Here is a 12434-nt window from a genome sequence, read left to right on the forward strand (position 1 = left end):
GACCTTGCAGTTAAAGGTGAAAATTATCTGAGGGAAGCGGAGTCACCAGAGAGGTGAATTGAAGGGAGAAAAGGGAAGTGGACAAGATGAGGACAAGTAGTATAGCATTTTAGACCTCTCTTGAACTTCATGCTGACCAAGAAGTTTGGAGAAAAGAAAGTTTGATTTTTTTCTCTTAACAACAGTCTCACAGTCCTGTAGCTACTGTGGGGTAGCTATTTTTGTCCACTTATTATGCCAGTTTCACATTTTGCAGGATAGTTCACTCAGTAAAAGGAAAAAAATTAACAGAGATACCACATACAAAAACATTTTTATTATTGTTATAATTTGCGGCTTAATGCAATGCTTTAACTAGGAATACAACTCAGCGGAAGTACATACACATATATTGCATGTAATTTTAGTTGTGTCTTGAAGATGTTTCAAACCCTCATTATCTTAGTCCTTCATGAATTGTTTTGGTGACACACCTTTCTTTTTCATCCTTCATAACACGTTCAAAAGTTGCTGAATAACACAGACATTTTTCCTCCAAATGGAGCACAACATTACATCCAGATTCCCAGTTAATATGACTTTATCAAACTTTGCTTTCACTGTATGAATGCTGTGTATAATATGTATATATCTATACAGTATATATAAATATATATCTATAATGTATATATAATCTAGTGAGTCAGCTTTACACAGCCAACCATAAACTTGTGCTTATCTTATTTATATGAGATCAAATGTACTGCATCAAGAATTTGATCAGTCCCCAATTTGTGACATCCTTGGTTTCCAGTCTGGTCGCATTGTAATATGATTTTGGATATCACGTACATGTAATTGCATTCCCTTTTTCCTTGCGGTAGCATTTTCTTTTGAAGAAAAGAATGCAGTTGTTTTCATATAAATAAATAACAGGTTTTACATACCTTTAAGTTAAAAAAAGTCTCAAGAAGAGATGAGGTCCTTCCTCGTAGATACAGCTTGAAGAGTAGTTGGACATTCATTGTAGATATATTTACATTATAATCGTATCTCGATAGTATTACACATAATGTATTATTTCTGTACATAGTCAGGATATGCTGTTGGTCATGTTAAAACACACTGTCTAAAGGTATTTACAGACTACTAGTCTCTAACTTACCAACCACCTCCTCAAAGTGGCACCAGAATTAAGGGATAAGGTATAAGAAGGTCTGTTTTTGGCAGCCATGGCCTTCTCTCAGCATTATTATTGTTATTACTATCACCAGTACGACGGCGATGTGCTTTGGAGAAGGGCTGTCTTTGGGTGCAGGGACAGAGCCACCAGCAGAGGTCTTCCCCCTCTGCTGCCTGGATGAGCTAGGGGAAGCGGAAAAGAAACCCAGCCATGACCTGTCTGTCCCTTTAGGGGGCTGGGGCACGCCGGGCTCATCCCCCTGTGCTTTCTTCAGTGCTGGCAGTGAAACAGTCTGAGCGAGCATGGAAACACTCAGAGAAATGCCTTCCTTCTGAAGGCCTCTTGAATGTACACTGCATTAATCCAGCATCAAATACCACCGATACCCAGTTCTCCCAGAGAGTCAGAGCACCTTGGGGCATCTAAAGGAACAGAGTTTCTATGTGCTTCTTTGCAAGTGTTGTCTGAAAAAGGAAAAGTAACCCAATGTCACTTTTCAGGTTATCCACAGTCTTGGAGGGGGAAAACATGCCAGAATTTGTTTCCCGTTATTCAGTTAATGCTGTAATAAAACGTGAATAACAAACCTGTCAGCTATCCTGAAATATGAGACCTGGGAGGACCAGCACACGGGTGTAACACACTAGTTCTATAATGCAGAAAAGGAGGTTGTAGCAAAAGAAGGGAAATAAAAATAGAGGAGAAATAATTGCATTTGTTGTGGTAAATGATTCATGTCCAGCTCAGCCTTGCTATAATTACAAACTTAGGCTTGGTTTCTTGGTGAATGCTCTGCTAGTACCCTTTGGAATAAGAGGGAGTTCAAGGGAATGAAGGACTGCCTGACTGACTGCATGAGGTATAAAATAAATCTGTGCATTTTGCTGCGTGATACTCCACCACAAGAATATTCACTCTTTACCATTATCTACTCTTGTTTCTTATTTGTAGATGGCTTATTTACAATTGGGAAGGGAAGTGAATTGCTTTGGCTTTGTTTCATGTACGTTTTTTTTCCTTACAACCCATGCAGAAAGGATTTATGAGTCTTCTCACTTCACAGAAAAGTTTTGACTTCAGTGGAGGTGATTTGCATGTTAGAGAAGGCAATACTTTTGCTGGGGTTAAAGTGTTCGAATGCCAGCTCTCACAATGCCTGAAAGGCAAGAGAAACTGCACACCTGTCACTAAAACACGGGCAACAGATACTTGTTAAAGTGAGGGAAAAAGAAAGCTTTTTGTCAAAGACACTGACAAAAGAGGGAAGGCAGGCAGAGAAACAAGAAAGGAAGCCAAGACAAATTAAGGACCATCTATCAACTTCCTCCAGGGAAAGATTTTCTATAATTTAAAAAAGAAAGGATTCTTAGAAGTATAGAGCTTTTCGTGATCTACAGGAACAATAAATGGGATATTATATAGAAATCATGTCCACAGCAAGTGTCTCTAGACATGTGGCATAAAACATCTGTAGACCCAAGGGAGGAAAGAGAAGATTGCCTCTTTATAGCTTCTTGTTTTCTACCATTTGCACTACAGCAGGCTGTGAGTACAGAGCCATCTAAGAGGAGATCTTTAAAAATATCGAAGGCTGTTAGACTCCAGACTCACTACCTGCCAGCATGCCCAGTGGCAGAGGAGACATGGGGGCATGTTCAGACCGAGCAGAAGAAACAGCAGGAAAGGTCCTTCCCCTCCACACCCAGCTGACTATTTACCCCTGTCCTGGCTGGGATGCCTGGGAAGCAGCAGCATTTCCTTGCTGCCCCGTGGGGTTATGCAGGCTGCTCATGCTCCAGCCACCCTGGCTAAAGACGCCTCCTCTGTCAATACATTTTCCTCCATGAGCAAAACATAAAACAGCCAGCTGATAGACTTAGCAGTTGCTTTTGACCCCGTCAGGCTCTGTGGATACCAAACAACTGCTCCTGGGGGTCAGTTTGAACATTCCAGTTCCCATGAGCACTTGTGAGGCAAAAAAAAAGAAAAAAAGAAAAAAAGAAATCTGGACTTTACTGATTTTTTTTTGGCTTTGGACTATTTTTCATCAAGCAATGTTTGAACTCTGTGATATCTCCAAATGGACCCTCATGATTCCTAAAAATCAAGAGAAAATCCCAGACAGAAAGCTAGCAGATATTTTCCATAGGTTTTGTACTCACTGGAGAATAGATTTCTCAATATTACTTCAGCTGACAATTGTTATATCTCTTTTTTTCCCCCCTTTTTTTAACCACAGATGACTTCAGTACTCACAGAAGATGCCATTCAGATTGACACATCTGCAGGCTGTTGCCTTCTCTTTAGAGAATAAAGGTAGGGATGGCCTGTGACAGTACAAGTCATCCCCCACAGGGCTGTCAGCATGACAGATCCTGCTGTAGCTGGGCTACTGTAAAGGGTAAGACCTCTTCAGTTCTAGCCCCTTTCTGGAAATGATTAATAAAGAAGAAGAAAAGGGGAAGGCAAGATGTGCTCACTGCAGGTTTTGGTTGTTTGTTTTTTCAATCCATGAATTACCTGCACAGTTTGCTCAATTTGTGTGGGAAATGACAACTGCCAGCCTGGTATACAAGGTGGAAGTGCAGCTGGGATCCTTTTGCCATCCGTGGTATGAAACAGCTGACTGGAGGCTTTGAGGGGCAAGGGGGCGACAGGGGGCTGCCGGGAGCACAGCGGAGAGCAGGCGTAATTGCAGCCTGTAGCTTGCACTTAACCTGTGTATGTGCCCTTAGCTGTTAGGGGAATTCGCAATTCATGAACAAGTGCTAGCTTCAAAGGTCAGAATAAAGCATTTGTACACCTGCTGGAAAACTGAAGTTAAAAGGTGGTTTATAAGAATATACAAATTAATCTTCCCCACTTTGGGAATCTGTACTACTGCTGAAAGAAAGAGCAGCTGGGTTTCTTTCAGAAAACTTTTCTAAATAAATAAGATTTAGAAAATGAACAGATTTCATTTTATCTTTGACTTTTATCTGGATTTTCAGCACTTTAAGAGAATAAATGATATAGAAATGATCATATAAGTCTTTCCTTTGAGCTGCCAAGATAAGCCTAGGGAATGTAGTTTTGAAAGACACACAGCGCTTAGTTTTGCAAGCCTTATCATTGAGTAGTTCTTCCTTACAAGCGGGAAGATGAAACTTGTGATAGTAAATATGCTTCAAGGTGAGTGAGGATTGCAAAATTAGATCCTTGGCTGCATGGGGGACACTTAGATATATTAGGATGAAATCACTAGGGGTGTTAATGAATGCATATTAAGACATATTAATGCCAGGTTTAATATGGCCTTAATTTACTGCAGTTTAATCCTCCTCATTTTCCCTTTCTGCCAGGAACTTGTACCTTGAAACATGAAAATTGTCATATTGCCAAAATGCTTTGACACTCAGTTCCAATAAGCTTCTAAAAAGGTAAAACTTGCATATGAAAGATTAATTTCCTCATAATCCAAAAAGCTGCTATTTTGAAGTGCATTTTGGAAGACTCTAATATGGTGGTATGAAACAATAGGATGATTTGGTGTTCCATTTGGTAGGTGGCTTTCACTCCAGAAGACAATCCCTCAGGAGACTGTCGATGCAGCAAGCTACTTTTTGGAAAACAAAATCCATGGGTGTACCTTCATTATCATCTGGAAGTTAGAGTTATGAAGTAGGCGGTAACTGGAATATGCAAAACTCACAGAGGATAGCTATTTTCAGTAATTTGATACACTTTATCCAATCCACACAGTGCTTAGTTGTGCTACAGTAAATATCAAATACTGAGATAGTAAATTCTTCACCAGGCAGAAAGAATCTGAATTTGAGCTGGTGCAGAGTAGCAGATAATATCTGGAACTTAACCCCCACCGGCCCCCATCCAGGCTATTTCCGAATCTGGTTTTGTATAACCACTGTTTTCCCCCCTCCCCTTTTATTACTATTATCCTTTGGCATACAGTGAAAATATTGCTGCCAGCTGGCACAAGGTAACCTAGCCAATATCTTTTCCACAGAGCAAACCTCTTGTCCGGAATATACCTAGGAAGGACACCGGTTTTGTGGTAGGGGCTTAGGCAGAGCTAGTCTCATGTGAACACACCAGTCCCTGTTATTCTCTTCCTCTGCCTCAATAAATCAGTATGGATCCTCTGTTGGCTGGCCAAAAGCATAGTCATGTGGTATTAACTCTTCACTCTGTGGTGCCTCAGCATATCTCTTCACCTGCATATCCAGCGTTAGAAGGATGTAACCTCCATTTTCCTAGTAATAACCTTTGGTTTCTAGTCCTCAGCTGAGGCCCTTAATCTGGCCATCGTGGTGGCTGATTTGATGAGACCTTCGAATTTACGTTGTCTTTTGATATTCAGCTCTTGTGCCCTGGACAAGTAAGGTATAGAAAGGAAGAAAAGGCTGATGGAGGAAAAAGACAAATCCATAGGGGGGTGTTACATAAAAGACAAAATAAACAAAATTGTCCCTAAGGCTTGGGCCTACATGGATGCTGAAACAGTCTTAGGGTGTAGCAATCTGGGAACAACTGCGTTTTTCACTTTTATCCTGACTTGGTGAAGAGATCATGAGACAGAGCTCCTTAGAAATGGAGAACTGTCAGATTTTTGAATAATAAACAGATTGGCAATGGTTACATTTTGGGTGGAAATACACTTTCAGAACCAATGCAGTTTTGGAAATGGGAGTATCATAAACATCATAAAACAACCATCACCATGATTTGCCTAACATTAAGGTTCTTACACGAGAGTGACAAATTAATTTAGTCAGCTTTAAGCTTTGGAAACCTTCTACTATAATTCATTTGAACGGTCCAAAGTCCTTCTAAACCCTGATGACTCTTCCACACTGTTATTGTTAAAATTCCCTTACACTTCCCTCCCCACCCCCCCAGATGAAGACATATTAAATAGATGTAGGAAAAAAATAGTTATAGACTCTAAAGCCCTTCTGCAGAATACTCTCAGAAAGCAAGGAACTGTGCCTCCAGTCCACATACTTGAATAACTCCTCATATCATCCCCATGTCCTCAAGATTTATTGACAATAATTAAAAAATGGTTTTTAGTGTAGTTCTCAGGGATGGAGCTGATGCCCCATGTCAGTATTTCCACTAACATCCTGGATTGCACATTCCACAGTGGAGCATAAAGTGCTGTGGCATTGTTTTTTTATTCAGCTTGGAACTTCTTCACCCTTTCTGTTATTAATTTTTATTATTATTATTATTTTTACCTTGTAGCTCCTATATTCTTGTAATGACACATAAGAAGGTGCTTAAAGGTCTTCTTGAAAGTAGCATTGCAGAGAGCATAACAAGCAGGGTTGATGGTACTGTTGATATAACAGAGCCAGTAACCTATAGTCCATACGGTACCGGGGATGCAGGATGTGCAGAAGCTGTTGATGAGCACCATCACATTGTATGGGGTCCAGGTGATGATGAAGGCCAGGAGAATGGCCAAAATAGTCCTTGTCACTTTTTTTTCTCTAGAAGGAGGCAGTTTCTTTTTGGCTGGCTGCTTTGTCATCTTGACAATCTTCCGGGCTACACTGTTTTGCTTCTCCTCCCCGTTGGTGCCTACAATCTCCACGGTTGTGTTGGTGGATGCACAGCAGTCACCCTTTTGTGACTTGGTGACTATCCTGATGCACGTCAGCTTGGAGTTCTCCACTTTGAGATGGTCCTGGGAGGCAGAAACCTGGTTGGCCTCTTTGACAGCTTCATCCTCTTTCGTGTTGGAGGCGACAACACTGACAGAGGTGGAGTCGTTGGAGCTCTCCTTCTCCTCCCCTTGAACACAGTTCTCCGTCACAGTCTCTCCAGTGGTTTTTCCATTCTGGATTTTGCTGTGCTCCAACCCATCCCCACTGGTTGAGATGTTGTTATTGTTTGGTTTCACTATTTTACCTTGAACAAGGCTGGGGGAAACTGGATCCTGGTTTTGGACAGCTTCCTTTTTCCCTTTTTTTATCCGACTCTTGCTGGCTCGAGAGATTTGCCAGTAAAGGACAGTCATGATGATAACAGGCAAATAGAAGGCTGCAATGGCAGTGCCAAAAGTGACTGCAGCATTGGAAAAAAACTGGATGTAGCAATCCCCATCTGGGACGGTCCTTCCCCCCACAATGAACTGCCAGAAGAGAATTGCAGGGGCCCACAGGATGAAGGAGAGCACCCAAGCAGCTGCGATCATCATGCCTGCCATCTTAGTGGTCCTCTTTACAGGGTATGTCAGAGGCTTGGTGACACAGAAATATCTGTCAAAGCTGATAATGAGAAGGTTCATTACGGAGGCATTGCTGACCACATAGTCAAGAGCCAGCCAGAGGTCACACACCACAGGCCCTAATGGCCAGTAGCCTATCACAGTGTAAAGGGTATATAGGTTCATGGAGAAGACGCCGATGATCAAGTCAGCGCATGCCAAGCTGAACAGAAAATAGTTGTTGACAGTCTGCAGGTGCCTGTTGACTTTGATTGACACCATGACCAGGATGTTCCCAATTATGGTGACTAGACTGAGAGACCCTGCTACCAGAACGATGAAGACCACCTCAACAGTTTTATAGGGACTCTCCAGAGCCATCACATTTTCAGTGGAAGAGTTTATGTACGTTGAGTTATTCATTCTGTGCTGCTAACAAGATACCCAATTATCACTTAAGCCTGCAGAAGAAAGAAAACAAAATAATACTATTATGAAATTATTCCCTTTACATTTGACAATGGATCCCAGAAAAAATATATGGAAAGAATTTAAAAGTAGCAGACTGTGTGCAGAAGGACCATTCAGCTCTGGCTAATTAAAACACCTTGCAACATATAATATTCCATTAGGAATAACATACCAATAGGATTTGACTAAATATGTGACAGACACACATTGTTTGAATCCAGACCTAGATATTTAAATCTTAACATGTATTTTTCTCTTTGTGCTATTATAAAATTTAGAATGACTTGAAAATTTTGGAACTGGATATTGATTCCCATCCCATGAATGTACAAGTTCAGTTTGTTCATTTCAAGTCCACGTCCAAATAAAACATCCAGCCCTGACAATACATCGTTATTGCAACCTGATGTGAAGATGTGATTTACAAGGAACTGGATCACAGAAGATGATCTATCTTTCCTTCATGTTACAACTGGTATACTTCTGTGACATTCATGGAACAAGTTTGTGTCCTCTCACCCTCTCATTTTCTTACATCACAGTTGCTTTTTTGTCAGCGTTTGCAAAGATGCTGGCACTGCATCAAACTGAAATTATTAGTCTGCTGATAAAAAAAAAGCATAGGTCTGTTGAAGTCAAAAGAAATATAAGACTCAGCTAAGCATCTGGCTATCTAGTTAGATGTATACAACATCTTTTTTGTTGTTCTCATTTCTGAGTTAAGTGAGATTATTTAAAGCATTTTTGTATGTCCTCTTGGCTATTTGTGCTTGGAAAAAGGGATTTTTTTAACATGAAAAGGTCATCTCTTGATGCTCGTTTGCTTATACCTTCCTCATAATTTTCAAATAATGATACATTTTAATCTATATCACATAAAAAAGTGACATAAGGCATGAAACAGCAGGCAAATGAAAAGAAAGAAACAAATAAAAACCAATTCTGTTCATACACAGCCATCCCTTTTCTGCCCCATATAATCTATTGACAGGACTCAATAAACAATAATTAAAATACTAGCAATATATGTGTGATAGAAGACCAAGAAAACAGCACATGCTTTTGCCTTCGGGATATGTGCTATCCTTTTGTGCATCCCCTGGAAATCAGCAGAATGCACTGGAATTGTATAGCTGGTCTCTGAGCGCTCATTTTTTATGAGCTATGCTCCAGGGATTACTGAGGCATGAAGGCCAGATGTGACGGAGAAGTTAGATCATTTCTAATTGGAATATTTTCCTTTTTTTCACCCCACAAAGCACCACTTCTTTAGGATAGATATTCTAGAGGTACAGGTATAACTGAAGGAAGACAAAAATTCAGTTGGCTTATGTTTGGCTCCTCTATACTTCAGGGATAAAGAAATCCATCTCTGGCCCCTGTCACAAGTCTGTTGATGCTTAGACACATACAGTCCATGTCACTTCAACAGTGTGATGCATTTTCATTGTCATTTCATCACTGCATATTTTTTTTCAGATGCAAAAGGAGGATGATAATGCCAAATGTGAGCACAACAACAAAAAACCCTTGTGACCTCTGAGAAAAATAAGCAAGTCTGTGTCTGTGGAAAAGTCAAAATGCTACAACAAGGTACAGGCTCTCTATGTGAGGTAACTTTGTGATCTTGCAATTTATACCCAAAGAAATACAACTGGCTGAAGATGGGGCTCATGCACTTGTCTTTGCTTTTAAAAACAGATGAGATTTGTTTGACAATTCTGTGGAGAAGTGAACACTTGAATAAACAGACGAGCATAAGGCTGGACAGACATTTTTTCTTACTATCTGTTCACAGGTACATCCCCAGAAGCGTTGGCATGAGATTCAAGAGAACAAAACTGTGAGGAGGAGGAGTCTGATGAGGGAGAAATGCTTTAATTAAATATGTGCTTTGTACAGTATGAATAGGTCGATGAGAATATAACAGAATATTTACTCTGTACAAAAAATAGACAGGAGAATAGCCTAGACATCTTCAATCTATAAGGACTGTCATTTCAGCAATTCAGTATGTGCTTTTTCACCTTACAGCTGGGCAGCTGGCTATCCAGTTAGATGTGTAAGATATTTTTTTGGGACAAGCTAAGAACTTCTCCCAAGCAGAGTTGTTTATGAGCATTTTTGACAGAATGCATTTTTGATGAAAAGATGAAATAACTCACAGAGTTGTATTGATTTCAGAAAAGATTTCAGCTGAAAAGAGTTTGTGATCCAGGGCTCTCCAGCTACCTTTGGTAACAGAGAGTGAGAGACGGAGCAAGGCATGCTGGGGAAGGCAGGGAAGAGGGTGAGAGAGAGGATGTGAGCTGAAAAATTCATGCCTTTTGATCAGCAAACAGGTGTTTTTGTACACTTTCATTTTGCAAAATGTTCAGAGGTTTTGTTTTCATTCCACTGAAGATCTAAAATTAATTTTGAAACCTTGAAAACTGACATGAATGGAATTACCATCTTCTAGCTAGCTTTATTCCTAACCCTTTTCAGCAGGTATTTTTACCTACTTCCAGTATGGATATATTGGTAATTCAGGAATAAATTCACTGGAGATAATTATCGGGGGTGCAAGGAGCTGGGTGAGACCTAAAGGCTAATTTTACTTGATAGGAATAGGATTTTGGTGTGTTCTTTTGAACAGAAAAAGTGCAAAGGAACCCTTTTCCCAGTGATCTCTCTTTGCACTAAACTTCCCTGCCATGACCAAGTTGGTAGTTCTGCCCTGTAAATCACCTTGGCTGCTATTGCTTTCTTAGGTACAGAAAGACATGGGGACAAATTCTTCCATCAGTTACTCTGATACACTCTTCCCTTGCTTGCATCAGTATGACTGTGAAATGAAACACATTGTATGTGTGTGTGTTGATGAGAAGGTACAGGACTGAAGAAAGGTCTTGATTTCAAGTAACATTTCATCAGTGTTGACACACTGTTTTGCACACATTAGCAGCAGGGTATATGTGCTTCCTAATCCAAGAGTCTCTGAAAGCTGCTGGACTGTTTTCTGCTCGCTTCAGTAGGGTTTGAATCAGCCCCATGTTGAGGTTTCTGTTTCTCATCGTGGCCAGTTGCTCCCTTGGTACAAGACTGCCTGTGGACTGCTTTTGTTTTTTTCATGCCACTAGCCCATCTCTCCTGCTGGAGAGGCAGTTGTTACGGAGAGAGATGTTGTTCATCAGGCAGACCTAAGGGGCAGAGGCATTTTAAGGTAATACGACCTTCCGTTATGAGAAGTACCAGATCTTATTCTTGAACAAACAGAGCGCTCCTCTGCAAACCCATGGGTATTTGTGCGAGTTGCACAATATGGCACCGACTCCTGTGGTCTACCATAATTTATCCTTGTATACAAAGTGCATTCTTGCTAAACAGAGAATATCCAGAAAAGGCATGAAATCTCTCTTGTGAGCTGAAAAGCAACTATTTTTCAAAATATATTTTAAAATACGTATGACCGTGTGCTATGCAAATGCCATAATTACTACATGGAAAATGTCCAAGGACATGAAATTCACATTTAAAATAATTCATTGTTTGATAAGTACATGGGAAACATTTCCAGGGCAGTAGTTTCTCCTCTCTAAAGAATTACTTCATAGTGGGGAAAACCATTCCCATCTCCTCTTTTGACTGACAAAAGGTTTTGGGTAGAACCGGAAGATTTAGTGGCCCATACCGTATGTGCACCCTTGGCGTGGCATGACCCCAGGTCTTTTTGCAGCGAGCAGAGCCATGACAGGCAGAAGAGGGGCACTGGTATGGGTTGCTGAACCTGGACCCCTGGCACCTCCCAGTGCAGTCCAGCCTGGCACAGGCTGCCGTAAAGCTTCCCAGGGCATGCCAGAGCCACAGGTCTTGGAAAAGAAATGTGTCTGCCACTCTTTCCTTCATTTCTCTCCCTAGCAGTCACTAGGAACAGTGCAGCTGAGGTCTGCTGAGTGGTTTTTTTCCCTGCAAACTGCTGTTTTACTGTATATGGGCACTGCAGGGCAAAATGATGCTGTTCAGGACATTCATCCTATTCTTTTGTAGGCCCTGAAAAGGCATGCAAGAACGCAAGGGTAAGGAGAAGGGACAAGGATTGGATGTCACCCTTAGGATTGTTACCCTTAAATACACCACACTTCTGAATTACATCCTACTGACTGTGCTTTTCACCAGCCCTGAGAGTATCCCATGCCTTTGACACAGATGAATCTTGTAGCGCTCATTGCAATTCTTCATTTAGAACATATCTCCAACATCTGCCACAAAACTGACTATGGAAATTCTGCGTATATTGGAAAAATTGGCTGATACGTCATGCCTGTCAAAGTTTATTAGACAAATCTTTCTTTCGTATTGTGTATATTACCGAGTTAAATAAGGTAAGAATTTAACAGCTTCTTTGAATCCTATGAAACCATATAAAGGCCAAGAGATGAAAGAGGAAGCAAACAATCTATTCCTGAAAGTTATATGTGTGATTTAGATGGGATTACCCAGGAACCTATCTGAATTGTTACTTTCAGTGCTTTTCAGCATGCAACTCTCAAACAAAAGTAAAATACATTTTTCTGGCTTCTCCTCTTCCTCTTTGATCCAGTTCCT

General features: G+C 40.7%; 1 protein-coding gene across 1 annotated transcript in view; it reads right to left on the reverse strand.

The window, feature by feature from the left end:
- Window positions 1-302: 302 nt before the first annotated feature.
- The window catches only part of CHRM2 (cholinergic receptor muscarinic 2), a 102507-nt gene continuing 90375 nt past the window's right edge, over window positions 303-12434 (reverse strand). Inside the window, exon 2 of the mRNA XM_026119715.2 lies at window positions 303-7837. Coding sequence (XP_025975500.1) covers window positions 6399-7799 — 1401 coding nt within the window. The 5' untranslated portion in view covers window positions 7800-7837 and the 3' untranslated portion in view covers window positions 303-6398. The remainder of the gene's footprint in view (window positions 7838-12434) is intronic.

This window comes from Dromaius novaehollandiae, chromosome 1 (genome assembly GCF_036370855.1).
Source record: "Dromaius novaehollandiae isolate bDroNov1 chromosome 1, bDroNov1.hap1, whole genome shotgun sequence".
NCBI classification, from domain to species: Eukaryota; Metazoa; Chordata; class Aves; order Casuariiformes; family Dromaiidae; genus Dromaius; species Dromaius novaehollandiae.